We start from the raw sequence: 27,478 nt of genomic DNA, 5'->3' as shown, positions 1-27,478 counted from the left end.
GGCCTAAATTAGGACTTCCCAACAGTTTCAAAATGCATTCTGTCCAACTGTTCTTTTTCCTCAGAGGTCCACGCTGGCTCTCACTCTGTTTGAGGAGAACAGTGAGGGCAGAAATCTGTTTGCAAAGGCTTCAGTGATTTGACAACCTATTGCCAAAGCGCTGACAAATGATCAAACCAGAGAGACGGGGCTCCCACCCCCCACCCCGGCTCCCAGCTTTCTTTACCCAGTTTGTTACGTTCTTTTTAGAAATTATCTGAAACAATAGCCGAGACAAAAGGTTCGGGTAATTATTATTTTTTTTAATTTAAAGCAGATTATATCATAATTTCCTGATGTTCTAAAGTTTATTCTTTAAAACTGAAATGTTCTTGCAGGGTAATATAAACATAACAGATAGAATCACTGAGTTTACCGGTTACATGAAGTACGTATTACGTATATGACAACACCCAGCTTTACATGAACTTTGAAATGCAAGATGTCTTTTAATTACATAAGTTATTACAGTACTGTTTTAAAGGAATCTTTTGGTTATATGTAAATACTATAAATTAGCTGTTTAAAAAATAATCATGTAAGACAAGTATGGCATTGACATAGTTTAAAAAACAACAACTAGCCCTAAATCTGAATACTGTCAGGGTAGAACAGCAAAAGCAGGTAACAATCTAATGCTATGGAATAACATGCTGAAATTTTGACTTATTTGAAGAACCAGTGCTTCTTTTTGTTCCCTTCTCCTTTTGTTTTCATATTTTAAGATTTTCACCATCTGTGCCCTAAGGAATGGGCCAACTTGTACTATGTGTGACAGGATAATATATGCTATTTTGAGTGTTGCCATTCTAATATAAGCAATCTAAATTAAGTCTCCTAAATATGTACTGGTTTAAATTAAAATCCTGAGGAATTATAATCTGTTTACTTGATGGTTTTGGTTAAGTGCAATTTGATGTATGCAGAATGCTGTTTCATTTAAGGTCATTCTTAGTAAGGCATATTAAAAATAAATATAAAAGTGACAACATAATATTTAGTTTCTTGCTACAAAATCTTAGGCAAAAAATATTTTTGCATGTAGTAATGGACTTCATCCATTTGCTGGCTTACAGGAGTTAAAATTTGTGCATTAAGCTTAACTGCCCTTGTCAGGATGTGCCACTGTGCTATAATAGTGGTCCAAAGCTACACGCTAAAGATTTTGTTTCCATGCTCGAACATAGCTTGCACAAACTGCTTGAAGACTCTGTCCATGTAAGTGCACTTCCTTGGCCATATGCCTTCCAGAAAACCGATATGGCCTCCGCACGAAGTCAGAACCAAAGCCACGTTGGCATTTTGTTTGGCAGTTTCTACTGGTATAGCTAAAAAACGGGGGGGAAAAGTTTTAAGTCCTTATCCTTCTATGAAATGCCAGCCACTGAACAATTTCTCTTAAACATTTCTCATATTCTACATGAATAAATATGCACAACATCATTAACATACGCTTAAACGTACCACAGGACGTAGAACCATAGCTGTATTAAAAGCTTTTTCTCTCTTCATCATTAACTCGCCTTATCTGCATGATTTTTCTGGCTGCCATAAAAGTTTCAGAAATGACTGGGCTTCATCCTTCTTTCAGTCCCACCGATGGAACAGCACCCACATTAATGCATACTTACAATCTGGTATAAATAGTGAAAGTGAAAGGGCAATCAAGCATGTAGTTATTAACCTGCGTTGCAATATTCAACTTTGGAAAAAACTGAGGAACTGGGACCTTAATTGTGAATCCCCTTCTTTTTGTAGGAGACTCCAAACACAAAACCTTTAATGTCAGGTTAAGATTTTGTCTGTAAGATATCCTTCCAGCTAATGTTAAAGATTATCCTGGGTTGTCATCATTATACCTGATTTGCCATACATTTACACCTGCACGTTTAGACCACACCATGCAAACACACTGGGAGGTGGTTCTGGCCCTGAGGAGCTCATAATCTAAATACACGTGGTAAACGGGAAAAGAGGAAGGGCAAACAACTGCATGAGGACACACAAAGCTGCTCCGTGTCAGTGGTTAGTGGTTCTCTCCTGAATAGTGACTGCTAGAAAATTATTTAATTTGGAATTTAGATTATTAGACCAGTTACTACAAGGATTTTTCTTTTGCTGGGTTAGTGTTCAGCTTGATCAGCTCCCAGATCTGGGTCCCCATGTTAATAGCAATATAGGAATGGTGGCAGGCACAGTCAGAGGAGGGCTGTGGTGAAGTGGCCCTTGCAGTGACAGCCCACAATTAGCTTAAAGTCATCAGTGAACTACACCTGAGACATGTGCTGATCTTGAAATGCGCAGATAGGGAGACTTCAATGCATCTTAATTTGAATATGCCTAGATGTGTGGCTTAATCAGTGCTATCACCTGGGCAGTTCCCTTTGTGAAAGAACAAAAAGGTCAGCGCAGCCTGACGTGCTTATGACTTTACAAATGGCATTTCAGCGTGATGAGATGACACTATCATATGAATTGGTTGCCACAACAGTGGAGCTTTATGGAGCTGTGGGGTTTGTGTTCTTGATATAAGTTATTTGAGTTAATAACTTGAAATAAGTTATTAAGTTATTTGAGCAACTTCCTTTGGAGTTTTAAGTACGCTAAATATAATCCTAAACAAGCAGAAATCCCAGTACATTTCAGTGTGCCTTTTAAAGTTCCAGTTTTCAAATAAATTGCATAGAAGGGAAAAAAAATCGTACAGTTTTTTTGATTATTCAGAACTGACAGAAAAAACAACAGCAAAAGATGACATGCTTTGTCCAGAGTGAAGGGAATAGTAGTAATTTCACTGTATTGTCCAAAAAGGGGTTATGATTCCACAAGAAGATAAATCTGATTTTAGGTCATACATTGCTAAAGTAAAAATGCCTTAGTACTACAACACAAAGCAGCGAGCCATTTGCAGGATTCCTATTGCTGCCTCATTTATTTTAAAGTATTTTTGAAGACATATTTTTAATCAGGTTCACTTTTTGGGGGGTTTAGTTGACCAATCCCTTTCTGACTGAACTTCCTTCAGAGACACCCCCAACTCCCTCCTCTTTCTAGGAGTCTGCTTTCCTTTACCTTTTTATACATTTGCTATTTCAAAGGTCATTATCCTTGAATCGTCATTATCCTTGCCTATCACTACCTTCTTTATAGCTGAGTTCCTGACTTTCATTTTTCATGGGACTGCACCTGGAGTACTGTGTCCAGCTTTGGAGTCCTTAGCACAGGAAGGACATGGACCTGTTGGTATGGGTCCAGAGGAGGGACACAATGATGATCAGAGGGCTGGAGCACCTCTCCTATGAGGACAGGCTGAGGGAGTTGGGATTGCTCAGCCTGGTGAAGAGAAGGCTCTGGGGAGACCTTATAGAGGCCTTCCAGTACCTGAAGGGGGCCTACAGGAGAGATGGGGAGGGACTCTTTTAATAGGGAGTGGAGCAATAGGACGAGGGGTAATGGTTTTAAACTGAAAGAGGGGAGATTTAGATTAGATACCAGGAAGAAATTCTTTACTGTGAGGGTGGTGAGACACTGGAACAGGTTGCCCAGAGAAGTTGTGGATGCCCCATCCCTGGAAGTGTATAAGGCCAGGATGGATGGGGCTTTGAGCAACCTGCTCTAGTGGGAGGTGTCCCTGCCCATGGCAGGGGGGTTGGAACTAGATATCTTTAAGGTGCCTTCCAACTCAAACCATTCTGTGATTTGGATGCTGACAGACTCATGGCTGTGTGCTTCAGATGCCGATTTGCCTTCGTTTTCAGCAACTAGAGTAACAGCAAGTTACTCTAAAGCTAGGTCCCTTAGCTAAAGAAGGACCCCCAGACAGAGCACGTCACTCAAGATCTTGAATACGACGACTGTGGTGAACAGATGCACAACTTAAAATAGATCACAGGGCAGAAGCACTGGACCTGCAGAGTCAGGGGAGCAGTCAGTGCCTCAGAGGCCCTTGCTAGCAGTGCCTGGAACAACACGCTCTGTTCCACTCCAGGGCCTCAGCATGGATGCTAAACCAAGCGTATCCTTAGAAGGGTTAGTGTCTTTTATGAATGTTGTGTTACAAGAGTCCTGCCCATAACATAAGATGCTTGATTGTGCCTTGAATGGAGCATAGAGAGCTCCAGAGAGCAATGGGGATTCTCTTGCAGGATACGTGAGATTCTTTGCTACTCAGGGCCATTCATTTATTTTGTTCTTTTCCTCCTTTTGAAGTTGCCTGCATCTACTCAGTTTAGCGACTCCAGCATTTAGTAATGCATTTAGCATTTAGATTTTGATTCTTTACTAGGTGGAAGAAACCATGCTTCTCACTGTCTCTACCAGAAGTCCTTGACTTTTCCTTTGTTCAGCTGGAAAACTGAAAATACAATATGCAGTACCTGGGCTTTTTAAAGCAATACTGAGGCAAAACTAAAAAGTCAATGAAATAAAAGCCTAGGGCCTGCCAGCCTTGACAGGGAAATAGCACAGGCTGAAAACAAGGGATGCAGAAAACAATGCGTTGTTTCTTGCAAACCAACACACGCATCATTTTCAGACTCCAGACTCATCAAGAGCTCATCTGGAGTTTTGCCTGAGTTAATCTGCCCAGCGATCTCTGATCTGGCTCCCTTGGATTCTCTGGATGAACACATTACCATGTACAAAGACAGCAGCTACAATTCATGTCAGCTTCTGCCGACTGCATAGAAATTTGCCCACTCTTCTCTACAAAGCCATCTGCTCCTCTTCCCTTTAGTAGCGCATGGGCCATCTTAAGCAGAATCCCAAGAGTGAAGTAGGCCTCAGACTCAAGCCGGAGTCCCCCATTCCTGCTTCAGGCAGTGCATCACACTTTCCACAGCCATTCTGCAGTCGTCTCTCTGGTCACTGAGGGGACTAATCCATAGGCTTACGTGGAAGGGTATGGGGAGGAGTGTGTGAGGAGAGACAGACTTATCTCCAAGAATCAGATACAACATGGTAAGTCCATCGATCCTAATGGATTCAGAATCAGCTCCATACTGGCCTGAACAAACCTCTTGACTATCTAAGACTGTGCAAAAACATGATGGTCATTCGCTTTGTCAGACTGGTGTCGAAGGGTGGCGAGAAATATCCTTTCTTCCTATCAGGAAGAAATTTTTCACTCTGAGGCTGGTGAGGCACTGGAACAGGTTGCCCAGAGAAGCTGTGGATGCCCCATCCCTGGAAGTGTTTAAGGCCAGGCTGGATGGGGCTTTGAGCAACCTGCTCTAGTGGGAGGTGTCCCTGCCCATGGCAGGGGGGTTGGAACTCGATGATCTTTAAGGTCCCTTCCAACTCAAACCATTCTATGATCCTATGATTCTTGCTGAAAAAGTGCTTTGTTGGAGGTGTGGAAGGAAGATGACAGTATATGTCTCCTCTGCTATGCCAACCCAGCTGGGGAAGCACTTTGAGGTAAAGCTCACTGTGATCTCTGCATATCTGTCATTCAGAGGTTGCCAGCATAATGATACCTCCTAAATCAGTTTGCTGGTGGTTACTTATTCATTCCAAAACTGATGGGAAATAATGTAGTGGGTGCCACAGGCTGCCTGCCTCCAAACGGCTACAGCAGCTCTCTCCTGGAAGCCTACCAGCACTAGGATGCTGGTTATCTTCTGTGCCAGGTAATGCGCGAGCCACACACAGGTCTTTACAAATGTCATCTTTCCCATGCTGAAGTTCTCCCTGTTCTAACTAACATGCATTTACAGCAGAATTCTGCCACAGATCATCGCTCTTACCACAAGCTGCAGTGCTGTGCTGTATGTGCAGTCGTTTGCTCCCATCTGCAGTGAGGATTTTCAGTAGGTGCCAAGTTTCACCTGCTGTTACCTCTCTGGTCTTACCTCCCCTGTGGTGAACAGGACAGCCTGCCCTTGGCATAGTAAGTCTTGAAACAGTTGGGTCACCGTTTGTATGACTCCTCCCCAGCAGAGTTTCTTGCTCTGCAGCTTCTCAGGAGAGAATTGAAAATGTTGTGTTGCTCTCCAGTGCCAAAATGCAAATGATGCTTGGCAGTAGTGTGGTACTTTTCTCAAGGCTGTTTCTAGGGGCTCTTAGCCATCCACAAATAAACCCACAATGCAACAGAGCAAATTCTGCAATGTAAAGGGCAGATGAACGGAGCACTGGATGTGATGCACTCTAGGATAGAGGATGGTATCCCAAAAGATACTGCGGATCATTTTTGTCTACGTATAACCTTGTATTTATGTTTCTACTGAGCGGAACTGCTGTTTGATCCAGCAAGCACAGACCTGTTCTGTGATCACAGAACCATAGTGTAAATACATATGTACTACCTCGATCAAAATCAATTTGTTGTATGTTCTTTGCAAGAAGTATTTTTTTTAAAAGAACAATAGAAAAACATATATGTGAAGCAGCATCGGCTTAAATAAGTCAGACTTCTTTAAGTCAGACTGCTGTCAAACTTTCTGTTCCATTGTTTGGTTGATTTCTCCCTGTTCCTTAAACTCTTACCCTAATTGTTATCCATCTGGCCATTCCTTGGCCATTTGGTATCTCCAGACAACTTCACTCAACTGTGCTGTTTGCATAATAGGATGCAAAACAACATCTAAGAGCAATTACTCCAAGTTTGGATTCAGAAGGACAGAAAAGGTTCAGAGAGTTCAATAAAAAGTATAGCTGAGCTTCAGACATGCACTTATTCGGCACAATGGATCAGGACGGAGCTGGCATGGTACCTTCAAGGGCAGGCTTTCAGCGGCAGTTCACCAGCGGCAATTAGCTAAGCATTAGTATAGTGAAATTTAAGTTGGATGCCTAATATGCTGCTTAAAGTCTCTGAGGAGAAAAATGCCACTTCACATGAAAAGTTAAATGTGACACTGATAATGAATTCTATCATTCCAGCTTCTTGTTTTATTTTTCACACTTACAAAATAAAAGGGCTTGGCTTGGTTATATTACATATTTCCTGAAGCAATGGCTTGTTTAAATTAGTTATGGTGAGAGAAGTGTCATGCAATGAAGAAAGCATTTCTTTTCATTACTTAGTATTATGCAATATGAGAACTGCGTTCCAGAATTAAACTACAGATACATCGGCTGCCAAGCTCTATGAACTTTAAACAGCAACGTTAAGGAAGGACTGCAAATGAATTGTTTCTTCCTAATACTGGACTGAGATCAAAGGGCACATTTTCACAATATATTCAAAAATAATTGCTTGGAAGTACAAAGCGTACCAAAAAGCTACATGAGAAGAAAAGATCAAGCAGTAAGAGGCAGTAAGTACAGCATCTGCACTTTTTAAGGGAAGTCTCTCTTTAGATCCATGTTGTGTAGTGAGAAAGCAGACTTGGGTTTGTATCCCCCAAGTTCTGTTATAGGGAAGACAGATGTGACTGGCTTTATAAGGGATATTTAAACACAAAAGAATTCTGGCACAGCTTTTTCTCTCATGAGTTTTCTAGGCCTACTTCCCAGCTGTCGGAAACTACAGCTATCTACAGCAGAGGTGGAAGGTAGCTTAAAGGCTGGTAGGTAATATTGGGAGTGATGAGGCATGAAATAACCAGTCCACAAAGTCAATAAAAGGCTGGGGTCTGGCTGAGAAGAAATTTTGTGACTTTGAATCCATTTTACAGTTGTGAATGGAAACTGCCTCTGGTTGCCATAGGCTTACCCGTGTCCACACGCTTTTAAGTCAGAAGAAACAAGCCAGTTGCCAGAATAAAGTCACCTTCCAGAGTAACACCAGCCCTTTATGTTTGCTAACATAAAACAGCCTGCAGAAGTGTCAAGATGACAGAACTCCAGTAACTGATGGCAGCTGCCATAATTTCTAGGCTACTAATCAGTGTGCCCCGTGTCTCCTGCCAGTGCAACTTTTCACATTGAGGGTGCATAGCACAAACAGCAAAGGAGCCAAGGACAGACACACATAACAGAGACATGCTATTGACTGTAAATCAACATTGTCCTGGTGGCCCTTTCTAAGGTAAACTTGTCACCACAAGGACAACGGTTTACAGCCAACAGCATTAACTCTGTGAACAAGGAATAAATGAATGCCTAACCACCCAAACATTTTCATGGAGAAAGGCTGGTTAGGGTTAGAGTTTAAGAGAGGATGCACAGTCATTACAACTCCCTAACGCTTCTTGTTTCAGAAGTGCTGGTGCTCTACCTCACCACCTCTACCCTGCAAGATTTCTAAGGCATTCTAACAATAGGTTTGATACTTAATCTTACACAAGAGACATCCCTATAATCAGCTGTTCACTAAGAGTCATGTTTCCTTTAAAAAACAGCTTCAAGGGAGGAGAGATCTGCTACAGCTGTACTCTAGGGGACTCAATCTTTTGGCTAGTCAAACTACACAATCACAGAACTGTTGAGGCTGTAAGTGACCTCTTGACATCATCTAGTCCAACCCCCCTGCTCGAGCAGGGTTACCTAGAGCAGGTTCCCCAGGACTGCATCCAATCAGGTTTTGAGTATCTCCATAGATGGAGACTGACCCCACAACCTCTCTATGCCAGTGTTGGACAACTCTCACACTAAAAAAGTGTTTTCTTGTGATCAGATTGAATTTCATGGGGTCAAGGTCAATGGTTGGCCCTTGAGAGCTGGAGTTTATATTCTAAAATGAAGAGACAAGGGGATAGAGTATCTGCACTAGCTTTAATTTAGCTAATAAAGGTCCCAGTCTCAGTGATAATAGGCTGGAAAAGGTTAATGAATCCTCCAGGGACAGAGGCACACTGTCTGGTTCACTGCCGTTGTTACTTGTGCTAACAAGCTATATCTTACTCCTGCTATAGTTACTGCTTCACTTTAGAACAGAAACCACAAACTGAGCTAGAACTAAACACAGAGGTGAAGCCACTGTTCCCTCTCTAAGATACTTAATGGCAGAAACATGGCACAGCAGATCACCCACCTTGCAGTACTACGGGGAAAGTCTTCCCCAGGGTCCTAAGACCCACAAAAATTGATCTTCAGAATCACTAGCCCAATTTTATATTTGGACACAGATTTTAGGGTCACAGCCCTATGCATTCTCATTTCCAGGACATTATATGCTTATAACAGAAACAGCAACTGGCTAATTTCAAGGAAAAAAAAAAATCCCACAGAGGCTAGTAAATACAAAGGGACTAACTATCTCAGAAAGTCCCTGACCAGCAAATTGTTAAAGGCAGATGCAGCATTCTTGAAGAATATTGCTATGTTTGACCAGATCTTACTATTTTTTTAAGCCTCTGTTTTGGCCAATGTAAGGGATAGGTGGTTTGGCTAATCCAGCCTCACCTTTTTTTTCCTCACATTAGGTGGCTGTCACCTCTCTATATAGTTCATGCATAGCACGGATGCTTTTTGTTCAAGAGGAGAAGAAATCAGACTGTCTTTTTCTAGTGCACTGTACTGGAGTGGCCCTTTTCATGTCACATTTGTCTCTAACAGGCCTTCAAACTATAAATAGTAATGTAAGTGTATGCATGTTTCTGTATGTGTTGTACATCTGTGCACAGAAAAACAGTACACACACACACAGGATCTCTTCCAGTTCCTTCTATTTCTCCAATTCCAATTCCTTCTGTTTGTTGTTCTAATCTGTTTGCGTACTCACTTCGGTTTCGTGACTCATTCTACAAGAATCTCACTTGACTTGTGGTGGCAGAAGAAAACTTTCCTGAAATAAATTGAGCGTATAAACTTCATAGTTGAGGGTGTCAGATGTTCACGGCTGAAGACTGTGCCCTCAACCAGCTGTTCATTATAGTCGTTTTCCTCTACATGAACTTTTGTTCTCCCTCTCTTCTCACTATAACCAATACACAGACTGGAGGGACAAGCATATCTTTTTTAAGACAGTTAGCAACAGGGTTTTGATCTTCAGATCAAAATCAAGATGTTCACAATGATCACGTGTTTCGCAGAAAATAGGAAGAAAAGGGAAAACAGAGTTTTCAGCCTATCTGTTACTAGATATTGCTGCCTCATCTTCTAGTTAGATTCTTATTAATTTAAACATGCCTCTTTCTAGGAGCTCACCTTGTCTATATCTCTTCCCTTACCCTAGATTTTGGCCTACATGCTAACTTACATTTTTTCTTAATTTTAATTTTCAGGCATTGGAGGTGGCACTGGGATCAACAGCTGAGGATTTCAAATCATCTGAAATATCTGAAACATAAGCAATTCCCGGACATGCTTGTAGGGACTGGATTGAAAAATGGCAATAAAAAAATACTTGTTTTTACTTTCAATGAACTCTGAATGTCTGCAATCCAGACATCTGGATCAGAGTTCCTCATTATAGGCTCTCTTCATACTTGGTGAATAGAAATGGGTGCTTCTGAGAGGGCAATACATTTGATATCTTCCTCACAGTGAGGTAACTCACACCCTAAATGTGCCTTTTTCTTTCTTTTTACTGTGAAGAGTCTACTAATGGCTAACGATTGCCACCCCATATCCTTCTTCATTCTGCACTAATCAGGTCTCTCTATCATCAGCAGTTTTATATGTGTCTTACACTGTAAATAAACTGCAAAACAGATCCATCCCTGGATGTTTTGATCCTATGTACAAGTAACATTTAAATACACCTCCACACACAGGTCTGACTTCATTCTCAGACCTATGTAGTTTGTCTTAATGATAGCATATACAGACAAATATATTTTAAAAATCCTAAACTTACCATGACCTGGTGAGAAAACATCATCCACAGAGTTTAGACATAACACTGGAATTCCTACTGACTTCAGCTTGCGACATGGGCTAGCATCTTCATAGTAATCATCAATTGTACGGTAGCCAAACATGACTGAAGTGAACTGCTTATCAAATTCTCTAACAGTTCTAGCCTGAAGTACAGAATTCAAATAGGGAACTATGTCAGAGTTTGGAAAAAAGCATCCAGCTAAAGCAGAAGTAACATTTTCACATACCTTCATCACAAGATCCATATCAAATAATTTCTCCAACATTTGTCGATGCCTAAAAAGAAAAAGGGAAAAAGTGGAGGGTTTGTTTTTTGTTATATAAACAGATGTAGAAGTCCTATGCTTTACAAATACATTTATAAAAATAACTCCCTAACAAGAACATGCTTGTTTTTAATTTTCCGCCATATTAAAAATCTGTCTGGAATCCAAAAGCAGAAGAATTATTCATTCATATGCAGACACACCCATCAACATAGTAAAAATCTGTATAAGCCATGAGAAAGATACCAAAGATAAGATAACTAAATATTTGGGAATACAAAATACACCCTAATTTTATAAAGCAAAGCATGAACTAGTCCTTCCCATGCTTTTGCAGCCAATGCCGACTTAAAAGAATTAGTATGTATACATATATACTCCAAGTCAATATATGCATGTCTAAAAAAATCCAAAAATCCATCCATTTCATCCATAAATATAGAAGTACATTGGCCTTGTGCTGTGTCCCTTGAGGAGCAGATAAATTCAGTTACATTGATGACACTGTCTTGCAAAGATCCTTTTGATTTCAAAACTTACAGAAGAATATACCCACAGAACAGCGACATGAAGTGTTGTTACAGCATTAATTTTGCCAATATTATTATACCTGCTGTAGATCTCATGCTAAAATCCTTCCACCTTGCTAAATAGTTCAGAAGGCAACTCACCTGCTGATAGAGGATTGTAGGCAAGTAGTCAAGTAATAGTTGAAAAGAAGCCAGTTTAGTGGCTTCTCCAGAGATTCTACAGATTCAAAAACATTCCAACCCGCAGAGAAAATTGCAGCTGCCATTAAAGGAGTGTCTCTGCCAGTTTTCCCCAGGTAATTTAAAAGAAGCATGCTACAAACAGAAATGAAAAACAGAAACATATATACTATCAAATTGTTTGCTTCAATTTAAAGCAAATATAACAATCAGCCACCTTTTTGTCTGTTTTTCAATAGTTTCTCCTATTAGCCCTACAGTTGTGCCTAATATTTCTAAAAGGCAGTCAATGTAATCAACATATGACTCATGAAGTTTGCTTTCTCTCTCTACTGTCAGAGAGGAACTGAGTGCACTATGTAGGATGTGGGTAGGAGTGCATTTAGAAATAAATAGAGATGCACTAGTCTTATTTATATCACTAAAAGGGAGGAAAAGGTCAAATAAACATATCTTACTCATGGAACAGGTATTCCTAAGTTCTTAGTAAGTTTTACCATTTTACAAGCTCTTGGTCTTCCTGATCTGATAAATATGATCCATGAGCCTGACAAATGCAAGCTGCCCCTGGGTGTCTTTTGAGCTGAAGGTAATACCTTTACCCCGCCTCACACATATGAGAGAACACAGCTGTTCTTTAACACAAAGTATGTACAGAAAGAAGTGCTGGATAACGAATAAAACTAGCAAAACAAAATTATGATCCAAATAAATGGCTTAAGTTTTGCCTTTCTCACCAATTGCAACTTACAGTCTCTACTGCTGATGCATAGTTGAGTTGAAAAAAGGGGAGAGTTCACCAGTACCTGATCCTTCAAATGTAGAAAAATTAAAATTGCAGGAAGACAGCAAAAGAAAAATACTAACAAAAAAGCCGTAAGACTTAATTTACTGCCTGAAGCCCCAAAGTTTATGTCCAGCATTTTAATACCAAGCCTTTAACTCAAATCATTACAAGTTCTACAGCTTAATACAGCTCCCTGGTGCATCAACACTCTGTACCTTGGCTTCATCTACCATACTTCAGGAGACAGGAACCTTTAGCAAAGACATCGTGAACCAGTCTGCCATCACAGAGACTTTATCCCTGTGCACTACCTACCAGATCATAGGACAGCAGTGCAAAAGGGAAATCAGTCTTTGCTATTACCGAAGACTTGCCAGTTGTTAGGAACCAGCAGGAAAAGAACAGCAAACAGAACTTGGGAGTGGGCTCCTGCCATCAGCTCACACAGTTACACCCAATGAGGAAAGTCTCCTGTGGCACATATAGGAGTTATATAGCATAGGTTCCCTCTCACCCACAGAAGAGGAGGAACCTGTGAGTCACCAGTCTATGCACTGTAAGAACATTGAGCCATAAACCAATAAAAAAAAAGTTGCATAGCAGAATAAGCCACTTCTCTAACAGAATTCACAGAATATAAGTGGTTAGAAAACAAAGTCCCTTTCCAAACAAATACATACTGAAGATCAGTAGAACAAGTGGGCTTTCATTTACATTTACACCTTTGTGAAGCGATGTTTATTTTTCTTAATTGGTCATATACATCTTATATAGATTAACTGGCTCTTCAGAAAATTTTGAAAAGGGATAAATAATAAAAACTATTGTACGATTGAGACAAGTGGGTAATTTTCACAATATGCCCCTGGTGAGATCTCTGCTCCTGCTTAACTTTAAACATGCAAGTGCTCCAATTAATTTTGAAGCATGGAAACAGTCCCCATGCGGATGATTAGAGACTCTTCCAGTTTTCTGTACAATAAAGGATATGTTTTCTCTGTGTGGTTCAGGACTTTAAAAACATATCGGAGGTGGAAGGTGGAACATCTTGCCTAAAATCGCCCAGTGGTGGTGATGAGGTAAAAGCCATGAACACAACACAGATCCCCTGTGCCATACTAACAGACTTCACCACTATTTAGGATACCATAACTAGGTTAAGCCAAGGACAGAAAGGACACTAAGGGCTGAACTGGTCTTTTGCATCAGTTGCAGAATGGCCAGCTTCTACTGCACCTTCAGCCCTGAAAATCTGGTTCTTCACCTACTACACCCCAGCCCTCTTAGTTCTAGTGCAATGTTGCACCACATGTTAAGTTACTCACAAAGAATTGTGGTGCTTTAAATCTTTATCTCATCATTGTAACAAGTCTCTGCTGCAGATGCTTCTTTGGCTTTCAACATTTCCAGTGAAACGTGTTATTTCATGTTTTGCATGCAAAAAAGTCTGAGCTGGGGAGAGATAGATAGCATGCCAAGCGAGATAAGAGCCAACCTGCTTGCTAACCTTGTGAAGAATAGTTCTAAACTAGGCTTGTCAAGGGATGGAGTACAGAGCCTGAAGAGAAGCAAAGGCTTGGAAGGCCCTGATGAAGCACACAAGGGAAAGCATAATGGGGGAGGCTCTCACGCTTCGCTGAGAAAGCAGCATGACTGTGCCCATCTCACGTGCCAGCACATGCGCAAACACACAGCATGGGGAAAAAAATGGAGGAATTGAATGTCTGTGTGTAAATGTAGAACAAGTTTATTGGATCATGAAAATGTGGACTCCTCACAGGCAGACAAGAATATACTATGATGAATGCAAACAGACACTTCATGAAGGATTGGCCTTGAAGGCAAAGAGAAGGGTTTGCACCTTAGACAAAGATGCCATTTAAACGCACACAACTTTTCCCTGGTGCAGGTTAGAAGCCAATTCAGAGCTAATAGGTCAAAATCAGACAGGAGGCTAACAAAGGGGACATGGTGGTGCATGTCTGCCATGGACCCCTGATCAAGAGGAGGAATTAGAGACTCCAAGTCTTTAGACAGTTAAAAGAAGCCTCATAATCACCGGGCACAGCGAACTGTAGCCATCCCAACATCAGTTGGAACAACAACACAGCAAGGCACAAGCAGATGAGATTTCTGGAGAGTATTGAGGACAATCTTTTGATACATGATCAATGACCCAAATAGGGGCAATGTTCTATGGATGTGCTACTTATAGGTAAAGAATAACCTGTCAGGTATGGGAAGGTACAGCACAGTCTTGGCAGCTGATATTATTCAATAGTCAATTTTGTGGGTGGGGAAGGTAAGCAGCAGAATTACAATATTGGACTTGAAGACATTTGGTTTTAATTTGGCATCTGGTTGGCAGGATGTCATGTGAGATAGCCTTGATGAGCAAAGGGGTCTAGGAGAACTGTTTGATCTTAAGGATAACTGAACATAAAGTGCAAGTATTGTACATTCGGATATGCAGGAAGTTGAGAAAGAATGGCAGAAGACCACAGGGAGGAACAAAAGCCTCCTGACTGAGTTCAAGAAGGAAGTACCCCAAAGGCGGAAGAGGAGTCGGCTTCCTGGGAGAAACAGTCATTGCCCAAGCATGCAGGGATGGAGTTAGGAAAACTAAAGTTCAGATGGAGTTGGAACTAGCAAGGGATATGCAGGACAACAAGAAAAAGGCTTCTGCAACAAGAAGGGCTTCTGTAAGTACATTGGTACAAAGGAAAACTTGGAACAAAAAACATCCACTCCTTTCCCCTCATCAGTGAAGCCAGTCATCTCATCACAGAAGACAATCAGATCACTTGGGCATCTTTTGTCTTTGGTGAATCCAGTCACCTTCTTATCCTTCATACGCTTGGAAATGGCTTCCAGAGGATCTTCCCGAAGAACTGAGGTTAGCCATTATTCCTTCCTGGGACCACTATTCAACAGAGCAGGGAACTGAACGACAACAGATTTGTAAAAGGCCAAGGCTACCTGTCTTCCCTGTCTTTACTGCTGAGGTCTGTTCTCAGGCCTCCTAGGTCCCTGCGCCTAGCGGCGGAGAATTCTCATCGGAGAATGAAGTATTACTCGTGGCAGAGGAAGATCAAATTAGAGCCCAGTTATGCAAACTGGACATAGACATGTCAATGGAACCAGATGAGGTGCACCAAAGCTCCACAGGGAGAGAGCCAATGTCATTATGAGACTGCTCTCTTTGACTTTTGAAAGGTTGCAGCAACTGTGGGATATTCCTGATCCTTGGAAAAAAAGGCACCCATCTACAAGAGTGTCAAGGAGGAGGACACACAGGCTGGTCAGCCTAACCATAGCACTTTGGGAATAGCCTCTGGAAGCCATTTCCAAGCATGTAAAGGTAAAGAAGCTGACTGATAAAGCCAGCATGGATTTACCAAGAACAAAGTGTTCCTGAGCAAGCTGATGGCCTTCTATGATGAGCTGACTTTGTTGATTAGGGGAAAGGAGTGGATGTTGCTTATTTTGACTTTAGCAAGGCTTTTGACAGTCTTCCATGGTCTCCATGTAACAAAATTGGAGGGACATACTTTGAATAGGTGACCTGCAACGTGAGTCAGGCTAGACCACTAGGCTCAGAGAAGCCCAACTGGAGTGGCTGGACCAGATACTAGTACTGTTCCTCAGGGGTCAATACAGAGGCCAATACTGTGTGATGTCTTCAGTAACTGGATGATGAGATGGAATACACCCTTAGTAAGCTTGCAGGTCAAATTGCTGCAAGCTTGCAAAGCTGATGGAAGACAGGGCTGCCATTCTGAGGACCTCAACAGGAGAAATGGTCTGGCAGAAACCTCATGAAGTTAAACAAAGGCAAACGCAAAGTCCTGCACGTAGGACAGATTAATGACTGGATAGAGAGCAGCTGAAAAAGACCTGGGCAAATGGTACATGACTCAGCAATGCACCCTTGCAGCAATGAAGACGAATAATGACATGCTGTGCTTTGTTAGGAAGAGCAAAACAAGCAGGTCTAGGGAAATGATTATTTCCCTGTATTTGGCACTTAGGAGATTGTATCTGGAGCACTGTGCCAAATTTTAGGCTTCCCAGCAAAATAAACGCTGATATACTGGAGAGATTCTTGTCTTCATACTGAAGACACTGGGAAAATCCCAGCAACATGAATGGAAAAAGATTGACCTGATTTAAATGGCTTCCAAGTTAATTATTTATTTGATTATCAATAACTATATTGCTTGAACAAATCTGTATTTATCTCAAAGTTCCTACAAGTTGTTAGTAGATTAATGTCAATATACAGGGCTATATCTGCCCATCCTCCATAAAATTTATCAGAAAGAAGGGAAGTCTCAGGAAGTTACCCGTGTCCACAGTATTTCTAATGGAAGTTCTCCTCTCCTACAATTTTCCTTAAAGAGGTTGTCTGAACATTCCTCCTAGCTTCTAGCAGTGATTTTTCTAAGCAACTGTGCTATCATTGTCTGTTCTAGTTGAGCCTTCTGGAGAGAAGCCAGGACGCAGCAAGTCTTAAAACCACATGCTATATCAGCCCGTACTGGTTTCAATAACAATACTACCTCTTACTTCTGAGCCAGACAGAGCAAATACCCACATCTCTTCCAGCTTAACCTACCCACACACTGCAGAACCCAAATAGAGTGAAGATAAATTCTGTAGTTCCCAGAGGTTGCTAAGAAACATGGTATGTTAGCTCTAGTTCCTATTTTTTATCCCTCTGTTCCAAAGACAGCCTCCATAGTTTCCAAAGATTGTGTTGCCCACCTGTTTGGCTGTCAATCTGGCTGTCAGTGTTTCCTGTCTTGTTCCCCCCAGCTCCTCAACTTTTGAACGTTGGCCAATTTCAGCTTTCCCTGACACAGAGCTAAAAGCCTCAAAGACACAAAATTTCTAAAAGTCTCCTGAATATTGACTGTTGGAGACAGACCCAAGTTAATTGCAGTTCAGCAAGTAATGTGAGTATTGCAGAGTAACCATTTACCATCAGCCTACAACCGTCTTATTTTATGATCGTTTTAAGCTGAGACTTGTGCTACGCAATACCTTACCCTCCCATAGAAACACCGGCTGCCATGAACGGAGCGGAGGGGTGCAGGCTGTGTACATGATGAATAACGGCCTCCAAATCCTCCGTGTTAGCGGCACAGTAAGTCCTTGGTGTCTGTAAGGGAAAAACGGGGGAAAAACGCCATCCTAAGCTTTTGTATTATCCTTTAAGGACAAAGCAAACTGAACAGTGGATCATTTATGTAACAAGATAAATTTAGCATTTCTCGTGAAACTGCACTAAATGGCAAATATAAACCCAGAGCATTTCAAGAGGAGGTGGAGGAGGGAGTTATACTTGATATCATTACAAAATAAAACAGGTGGCAAATATCTTCAGTATCTGCAACTTCCAGGTCACTGGACAAAATCTGAACACAGAGCAACAAGCTAAAGTAGATAGAACTAGATCAGAACTAGATAGGCATTGATATTTTTAAAATACCCTGAGGAAATGGAAACATCATAAAGGCTGCAATTTACAGAAAAGAAAGTTATAATGACAATTTTACCATCTTCACCCACATTCAAATCCAAAAGAAAATACTAGATTTCAAGTTCTGTCAGCTAGTATTTGAAAAGTAGCCAATATTTTGATTCTACACACAATATTAGCAAATAAATAAGTTCACCAGTGCCACTTACCTGATTTACTAAAATATTCTATTAACTAAAGAAATGAAACACACACATTATCCCTTCTCTATCTACCATCAGCATCTCTTCAAATCTTGAATTAAGACTTGGAAGGACTTCCACTGGCATCACTGAGATTTAGGTAACCCCCTCCCTGCTTTCACAGAATAAGCACAGCTTTTCAGTGTCACCTGCATAGGCAACTGCTACAGGCCATGGCCTGGGGGACTATCTGGAGAAGTATAAGGGAGATAAGTCCTTTTAGGTACAATAAGAATCACAGTAAAATAAGGGGCTTTTTTTTTTTTTCTATAATGATGTTCTCTAGATTTCATCTACAGCAAAAGAGAGCCTTCAACTATAGAGTTGCTATTAATGGGTTAGTGACCTTGACTTAACTATAGGCAGTGGCTGACCTGCCAAAACCCAGTATGAACATTAAAACTAAATATAAAAATACTTAATTATGAGTTAATTGAACTTATTTGTTGCCTGAAGCAACAATGTATTTTAAGGTGGTTTTTTTTTAAAACTGCTTTCAGTTGAACAGCCTGGATATTTGTGGGCAATTTTTACAAGTTTAATTAGATGAAACTAATTACTTAAAATACATTTAACAAGAATATTGAAATGTTGAAGTCAAAGATTAAAAAAAAGGGAAAGAAAAGCTAAATCTGGATAATTAAAACTGAAGACTTTTAATTTCCATTTATATTGCATTTCCAGTTCTCATCCACATGAATCACTCTTCACTGTTTTATACCCTATTAATGATGAACAGTGTGAAGGTGTTTTATTTTAATTAAATTGTCAAGTTTACAAGGAAAAATAAATTATTTTTGGTAGCTAGTGTCTAATGTACTCTAAGTGAAAGTGTATTTGATTGAAAGTTTATAAAACTAGAGAGATATGTTGCATTTTAATTTTAGTTAATTCCTGACACTTTAACGTCTGTCATTGTATGAAGATATTTTAAAACACCATCTTAGCTCACATTGACTGTGGTCAATCTAATATTTGATTATTCCATAATAATAATAATTCATAGTAACTTTCAATAACAAATGAGAACAGCATTTAAAAACTGATTTTTTAAATACCTATTATTTGGTGTAAATTTGAACCTATCTTTAAAGACACTAGAAAAAGAACTACTTGCATGACTAATTTCTACTGTGGTACTCAACTATGCTTAAAACTCATTAACTAGGGATTTTATATTAAAATGTAGAAACCCCTTTGCAGAAAATGTGATAATTTCAGCTGGTTTGCTTCACAGTAAGATCTTATAAAGCTTAAAGTTGTAAATCCGATTACAGTAAAATACACACAATTCATCCAAACAAGAGATCTTTTCTCTTAACGATTCAGAAATTCATCAATAAGCACTTTGTGTGTCACAAAACTGCTTTGTAGATCCATCTCCAAAAGTATGCAGAGAACTACTCTTAACATGGCAATATTTGCATTGAAATGCTTCATCTGATTATGGGAAAACATTCTGAGCTTTTTAAAGTTTGAAACCAGAGGATTAAAAAATGCAAAACAATAGCAAGTATTATGCACATTCATTCCAGCTGCAGAACTGTCAACAAAATGCATATGAAGAAACAAAGCTTATTCAGCAATATTTCATCATGCCTTGTCCCTAGCTGCAGAAAATGTTTAGCTTCAAGACTTTGTCATTTGGGGAATTGCCAGTTATTTCTAAGCAAACATGATATGTCTGTCCCGAAGACAAAAAATGTCTTTTGCAGCTGAGCTTGTGTCATAATTGCTGAGAAAAACACACATTTAACTTTTAGGATATGGCTATCCATATAGATCTGGTTCATTAATTCAATAACACATAATGTGGATCAATTTTAATGGCACAACCTTTTAACCATATCAAAATCTATTTTAAACTCATATTGACAACTGGGAAAGTAATTACAATTGCTTATAATTGGATTTGTATGTTAAAACAATAGGAAGAAATTGCATTGATTGAACAGAAATTCTTGGATGTGTGCATTTTAGATACTGTAGTATTTTCGGAAAGAAAAGTATAAGGACTGTTCATTTAAATGTTACAGAGATTAACAATTTAAATTATTTCCTAAAATGAAATGTTCACAAAAATTGTGTGTTGACCAGTTGGCCTCTTTGAGTTTTAAAATAAAAGATGAATATTGGCACATGATTGTTCTGTAAGATTATCTTCTCTGCATTTTCAACGAGTTTCTCTCATTTAAATCCAGCTGTACAAATAGAGATGAATGTTCCTATATATACTGCTTATATATGAGATGTTTATCTTAAAAGACATCCTTACCAAAAGATCCTCACCAGCAATTCCACGATTGTTAAAAACCACGCATCTAAAAATTGAGAAAGTAGATTCAATTATACATGTTGTTCATTCAACTAAAAAGGATAACCTAAAAACACAACAAAAATTAAAACGAATGAAGAAAAACGAGCCAGTTCTATGAATAAGTTCAGCATATAAATATTTACAGTCCTACAGATCCTGAAGTCTGAACTGTGTGGAACAACCTTTATACCAAAATGGAGTTCACTCAAGTCAGTGGGACTCTGTATGAGCTCTGTGATTTGCCAGTTGAGATCAGGTTGCAGGATGATACCCACAGGGGTTAGCTGAAGATGGTGCATGCATTTTGTTCTGCCTGCACTCTCAGCTGCCCAAATATGAGCAATAAGTTCTGCCCGTGCAGGGCTGAGCCTAAAGCAGTGCTCTGACAGAGAACGCCAGAGATCCACGTGTAGACATCCTCCAAATCTACATAATTTTATTAAATAGCCAGTAAAAATAAGCCAAATCCAAATTATAATAACAGCTGCATCTAAGGTTTGAGCAGGGTCTTGGGAGTGGGAATTTTTTTTGGTCTGGTATAGCACAAGTTTCTGTTCTCTCTATACTGGTGGGAGTCACTGAATTTTCTAGCAGTACTGCCTTGATTTAAGGATCTATACTTTCTTAATAAATCTTACTTTTCTATTGCTCTTCTACCATCCTACTGTGATAATTTTGTTAAATAAAATATACATATTTTAGATGGGTTAAAGGCATGAAAAATTAGTTATTTCAGTATTTCTCAAATGTTGCTGTTTAAGAACAAAATTATAGCATTCTGTTGAAATCTGTCTTAAAGCTCTCCTTTTTAATGCTATACCTTCTTTTCTTAGGTGACCAAATGCAGATATTTCTTTCAGGAACGTTTAAAAAATTAATAGTAAGAAATTGTTAATTTGAGGCCTTTCCTCATATTTTTTTTACTGGTAAGTTTTAAAGTGTTTATTTAAAGTACTTTGAACAGTTAAGGTGCTACTTCACTTCCATAATTTAGTAAAGCAGTTATCCAAACCTCCAAACAGAGTAGAGATAGCCAGACATGCAGATAAAAGCTCATATATACATATTTGAAGAACTTATTATAGTCAGTACCAGAAGCCAATCTGCAAAGACAAAATGTAATATTCCAAATACAGATCCTGGAACAATGACAACTTATTTTAAAGCACAGCAGCAGCAGGATGATTACATAAAGGAATCTACTCATCGACTAATCAACTTATTTTATCCAACTCTGACTAGAAGCCTTAATAATAAAACTAAATTAAGCAGTGACAATTAAGAGGTGACAAACCTCTTCCTTCACCAGTACCAGTAAGGGTAGTGCCTTCTGCACTCACAAATTTGAGGCTGCTGAATCGAGCAATTTTGGCATTCAGAAGCTGACCTCCTCTGAGGCCTGCTGCCAGCAGCCCATCCACACAAGTCTTCCTGGAGCTGAATACAAACCCCTTCTCTAGAAAGTGTAAAGGTAACACAAATACTGATATTATAATTTAAGAAGCAGCCACAAAGGCCTACGCAGACTTAGCTTGCTCTCACTGCAATCTCTGGGGCACGTCTGTAGATACTAAAGCTGCCCTTCCGAATGTACAGCCTGTTACGTAATTCTACTATTATTATTATTACTAATAATACTTTCTTACATAAACTAATGTCTTTAGATCTTATGTGCCTTAGGAAGGCATCTTACGCATGCACATACTTAAATTTGATGTTATTAGAAGAAGAGAAATACTAGCAATGAAATGCAACAGCACCTATATCCCAGCGTTTCGCTTTGATGGATCATATGAAGAATGTAGGATTCCTTGCTCGTTCCTGTCAGGCCAGGCAATAACAGGACAGTGGGTCTTGTGCTGGCGTCCGGATAATATAAGCTGTCATTATTATCAAACCAATCCAACGAAATCTGTCCTCCATCTGCTGTTTTAATGAGCTCACTGAAAGGCACATTTCAAGACAACACTGATTAGATTGAAAAATACGGGCATACTATTAAGAGTGCTTACAGTGTACAAATTACCAGGTATGAATTCTGCATTTTTAATTATGTTTTAATACTCAAAGTGGCACCTAACTAGCTATATTCACATGTTTACCACCCAGAAAGAGGCACGCCTCCAGCTGACATGAGTTAGCACAGTCAGTTTGCGGAGCAATTCCTGTTAACGGTAAATGAAGAGCTGGCCTTTCACGAATTGCTGCTGATGGACTGGAAGCTCGCATCTAATGGGATTTTTTGCATTGCCTTCTATTTTATATAAGCTTGTGTAGTGCAGTTTTCCTTCGGATCATCTGAGAATCTTTCGATAGCGCACTGAGCAATGTGTTAAACATCTATCACATTTTTTTTCTCTCCATCCAAAGGAGCAACGTGTATAATGGAAGGCACTTTGTCATGTTTTAAATACACAGAACACCGACACACAGTACTGTATCTTTCCCCCTGTATCTCCACAAACTTTGCTAGAATGCACTCTTAAACCATGTATCTTAAGAATGCAGCAAATGTGATAATATCGCAAGAATATCCCAATATTACAATATAACACCAATATCCCAAGAAGCTAAGCATGCATTAAACAATGAAAAGGTTTCAGTCTTTTTTAGAAACATAGAGAATCTTCCATTTTCTCTGGCAATGAAGCCATTGTTGGTATAGGAACTACCAAAATTTAAGCCTACCTTGCATTTGATTTTCATTTGAAAGTCTTGATAGCACCTACTCCAGATTTTAAAGCTCGTCAGCCTTGTTGGACTCTATAGCTCAGTTTTGCCCTTTTTCAGTAATGGGAAGTAGATGCAATGCTGGTGTGTACTGCCAACACAGTCTCAAATGGTGCAAAATAAGCATTGCCCCATGGAACTATGTTTCTTCCCTCACAAACCTTGAAATAGAAAGTATACAAGAAAGGCTAGAAAAAGTGGACATGGCCGTACCACTGAAATGTTTCCTAGTTACTAAAACTAAGGGAAGCTGCTAAAGTGCTAAATCTATTCTACCATGCAAACAGAGCTGAAACAACTTGTGCTGCATCCAGGTTCCGGCGCATAAAAGTACTTCTCCTTAGGTCTTGTGCCAAATGCCTCATTTGCCAGACTAAGTCTCATTTCTGTGTGAGAGAGATCAGCTGAGGACAAACAATAAATATATGTTTTTTCCCTCTTAGAATTTAGGCATCAAAGAACACAACACAAACCCCGCAGGTAAAAGTTACTCTGAAAATCCCAGAAGTTTTATATTATCGAAACAAGGTTGAATGTGGCCGTGTTATGGTTAAGGTAGAACTTGTTGTTCCAATAGACAGATACAGTGATTCTGTGACCTTTGCAAAATGATGGCATTCAAACACCAGAATATTTGATGCACCAGCTGGGTGTGCTGCCATCCAGAGGGACCTCAACAGGCTGGAGAAATGGGTTGATAGGAACTTCATAAAGTTCAACAAGGGGAAGTGCAGTCCTGCACCTGGGGAGGACAAGCCCCATGCACCAGTACAGGCTGGAGGCTGACCAGCTGGAAAGAAGCTTGGCAGAAAAGGATGTGGGGGTCCTGGTGGACACCATCTTGAACACAAGCCAACAATGCACCCTCCCAGGAAAGAAGGCCAACAGCCTCCTGGGCTGCATTAGGAGGAGCACTGCCAGCAGGTTGAAGGAGGTGATCCTTTCCCTCTACTCATCACTGATGAGGCCACAGCTGAAGTGCTGTGTCCAGCTCTGAGCTCCCCAGTGCAAGGGAGACATGGACATACTGGAGAGAGTCCAGCAAAGGGTCATGAAGATAATGAAGGGACTGGAGCACCTCTCATATGAGGAAAGGCTGAGAGAGCTGGGACTGCTCAGCTTGAAAAAACTCAGGGGGATCTTATCAATGTATGTAAATACCTGAAGGGAGGGTGCAGAGAGGACAGAGATAGGCTCTTGTCAGCAGGGCCCAGTGACAGGACAAGAAGCAATGGGCACTACCTGAAACACAGGAAGTTCCCACTGAACATCAGGAAACACCTTTTCACTGTAAGGGTGACCAAGCACTGACACAGGCTGTCCAGGGAGGTTGTGGAGTCACCATCCTTAGGGATATTCAAAAGCTGTTTGGACACGGTCTGGGGCTCTAGGTGGCCCTGTTTGAGCAGGGGAGTTGGACAAGGTGACCTCCAGAGGTCCTCCTTTCTGACCTCAACTATTATATGATCCTGCGAACATATAACCACATCAGTTCCTATATTGTCACCAGTATTTCAATACTCCAAAACTTTCTGAGCTAAAATTGGGCCATTTGGGAACCTTGACCTTTCAAACCTATTGTGTACTGAATCCAGGATAGAAATGGTTCCAAGCCTAGGACAGAGTTGTAAGGGCAGGCATAAAGCAAAAATATGGACACAGGCTCGAGCAATGACAGTAGCTGTGACGCAGTCAGAGTAAGGTAGCCGCTGGCTACCAAATCAATCATTTTCCAGAAGAAAAGCACTTACTTCCTGTACTGTACTTGGGGTCTAGAGGTGATAAAGGGACGCAGGAGTGTCTGCACTCGACCTTCCCAGCACCAAATCGTGGGATAGTAAGTTTCCGTCACAACAGGGCAATATTCCTCGAGAAAGCGGCAGAAACGGTCGTTGCTGGCCACCAGCTGGGGTTTCTAGGGAGAGAGACTACAGTCAGGCATGAGCATTCATATAAAACAAACTAACAAATAAACAAATAAATAAATAAAAGCTTATTTAAGTCTTTTCCCAGTAAACTGTTTTTTTCCATATAATAATTTGCAATGCTTTTTCCCTTCATGGTAAAGAGGTAATTAATACAAAACCAAACAAAATGCCAAAATGCCCACTACAAAGTGAAACCCACTAAACGTTATGGATTCCTTACCTATTTCTAATAATATTCTGTTCTAGCTCTACTTTTAGCGGCATCGTACCTTTCACTGAAGAATCAAGCCCACACTGTCTCACAGTAGGGGAGAAAGATTTTACTGAATCAATTTTCCTGCACCGCACAGAAATGACGCTTAATCCATGTACTTTGACTGTGCACCTGCAGTACCTATTTTAACCTGGTAGGACACTCCTCCTCCCATCTCATACCACGGTACACAACTGCATTGGTTACTCAATCTCTAATAACGCTCTGCATACGGAGATTTTTCTTACAGCTTCCATTTGTCTACCAATTAACCTGGAAATCCCTGCATACCAAACATCTCATGTTTTAGCAACCACGTCTCTTAAACTTCTCTTTTGAGGGCCTCTCCAGCCCTCAAGCATTAATAGGTCAATATTAGATGCTTTGAAGAAAACGGTTACACATACACAGCACCAGTGGTACATCCTCCTGACCCTTGGTTTTTCTCCTCTGACCAAAATCAAGTACCCTCTTCTTGCTGAGGAGGAAGGCTATGTTCTCAGCGGTTCTGTGAAGGACTGTGGCAACACACATGTCTTCAACAGCCCTCAATCTTTTGATATGCGTATTTGCAGTTGATTAAGCATTCAACGAGGCGCTCTCACCACGGGGCCACTTTAGATCAGATCAGGCTCACGGTATCCAAGTCATTTGCAAATGCCTAATTTATCTGCAAAACCACTGCTGATGAGAAGATGTACAAGAGCATCCTAGCCCCCAAAACCACTGTGGTAAGTGGCTCCAGAGGTATTTACGATGGTACCCAAGCAGACATAAGGGCAGCAAACTATTTTATCCCCTGAGGGGAAGCAAAAAGGTCGGGGTTTTGTTGTGGAGGGAGGGCTCCTGACCTCCCATCGCCCCCCTGGCAAGCTCTCCCCCCCCGCTACCACTGCTTTTCGGGGATGCCTGAGGCCGGAGCCCCTTCCCCTCCCAGGCCGGGCACGACCCCGGGGGCGACCGACGGGCCCCCGCGGAGGAAACGCCTCAGGGCTTCACCTGCGGCCCGACGGCCCCGGCGGATGGGGCCGGGGGAGGGCTGCGCGACGCCGACCGGGGGCGGAGACGGGCCTGTGCAGGGGGGCTAGCGGGGTCTCGGCCAGGCGGGACCCTGGAGGGGCACCTCCAGAGGAGTGACGGGGAGGGGGTGCGAGGACGAGGCGGGCGCGGCGCCCTGCTCCCCCAACTACCCGCCATTTCAGGTGCCTCCCCTCAGGGGAGTGGGGGTGTGGAGGTGACCTTCGCGGGACGGTCCCCGCCAGGACGGTCCCCCCCGCCACGGAGGGACACCTGCGGAGCCCTCCCGCCCCGCCGCCCTCCCGCTCACCTTGGCGATGCTGCTGAGGTAGTAGCAGGCGTAGGCGACGCCGAAGCCCAGCACCAGCGACAAGCCCACGCCGGAGCCGAAGAGCCCCACGCGGACCTGGCTCTCCAGGTAGAGGGAGAGCTCTCTGGTCAGCACCTGCCAGTCCATGGCACACACCGGGCAGGGCACGGCACCCCGGCTGCCGCGGCCGAGCCCACCCCGGCGCGCAGGGAGGAGGAGGAGGAGGGGGAGAAGGAGGAGCCGCTGCCCGCGGACCGCTCCGCGCTACAGCGCCGCCGGCGGCATCCCCGCACCGCCCCGGCCGCCGAGGCCTGCGGGGACGGCTCGGAGCTGGGAGGCGGGCTGCGGGCGGGCCGGCTTCCTTCCCGCAAGCGGGCCGCCGAGCACGGCCGGGCCGCGGTGGCCACAGCCTCGCCTGCACGGGAGGAAATCCCGAGCGAAGCGGCGGGAGGCGGCCCTGCGCGGCGTGGGGCAGCTCGACCGGCATCGCCGCCTCACGGCAGGTACCTTCCCGGGGCGCCTTCGGCGTCCCCTCACCCCTGCGCTTTCCCTCAGGCAGGGCGTTGTGGGGTCAGGGAGGAGAGAGGGACCCGTCCAAAACCGTGAGGAGAAGCCGATGCGGGCGTGTGGAAACTCAATCACTCCGGCACAGGCAGCGCGTCCCCTCCCCAAGCGCTATTATTT

At 41.8% G+C, this 27,478-nt stretch overlaps 1 protein-coding gene across 1 annotated transcript; it reads right to left on the bottom strand.

Moving 5' to 3' along the window:
• Nucleotides 1–283: 283 nt before the first annotated feature.
• On the bottom strand, nucleotides 284–26,941 carry ABHD3 (abhydrolase domain containing 3, phospholipase). The gene is made up of 9 exons (XM_074146620.1): nucleotides 26,795–26,941; nucleotides 25,038–25,201; nucleotides 22,317–22,499; nucleotides 20,515–20,560; nucleotides 17,564–17,676; nucleotides 11,687–11,860; nucleotides 10,977–11,025; nucleotides 10,727–10,892; nucleotides 284–1,367 (listed from the first exon to the last, which is right to left on the bottom strand). Exons 1-9 carry the CDS (start codon nucleotides 26,939–26,941, stop codon nucleotides 1,189–1,191), a joined length of 1,221 nt encoding a protein of 406 aa, XP_074002721.1. The 3' UTR covers nucleotides 284–1,188.
• Between the last annotated feature and the right edge of the window lie 537 nt (nucleotides 26,942–27,478).

The sequence above is a fragment of the Numenius arquata genome, chromosome 4 (assembly GCF_964106895.1).
Source record: "Numenius arquata chromosome 4, bNumArq3.hap1.1, whole genome shotgun sequence".
Lineage (NCBI taxonomy): Eukaryota > Metazoa > Chordata > Aves > Charadriiformes > Scolopacidae > Numenius > Numenius arquata.
Note: the sequence above shows the minus strand (reverse complement) of the source record. Positions and strands in the feature narration are given on the sequence as shown.

What these genes read in the sequence shown, in the direction of transcription:
- ABHD3 (XM_074146620.1), bottom strand. Translation starts at nt 26,941, where the DNA reads ATGGACTGGCAGGTGCTGACCAGAGAGCTCTCCCTCTACCTGGAGAGC. An exon ending in CTACAATCCTCTATCAGCAG is followed by an intron (nt 11,026 to 11,686) that starts GTGAGTTGCCTT and finishes TTTTCTTTTTAG; the next exon opens with GCATCGACAAATGTTGGAGA. An exon ending in ATATGGATCTTGTGATGAAG is followed by an intron (nt 10,893 to 10,976) that starts GTATGTGAAAAT and finishes TCTGTACTTCAG; the next exon opens with GCTAGAACTGTTAGAGAATT.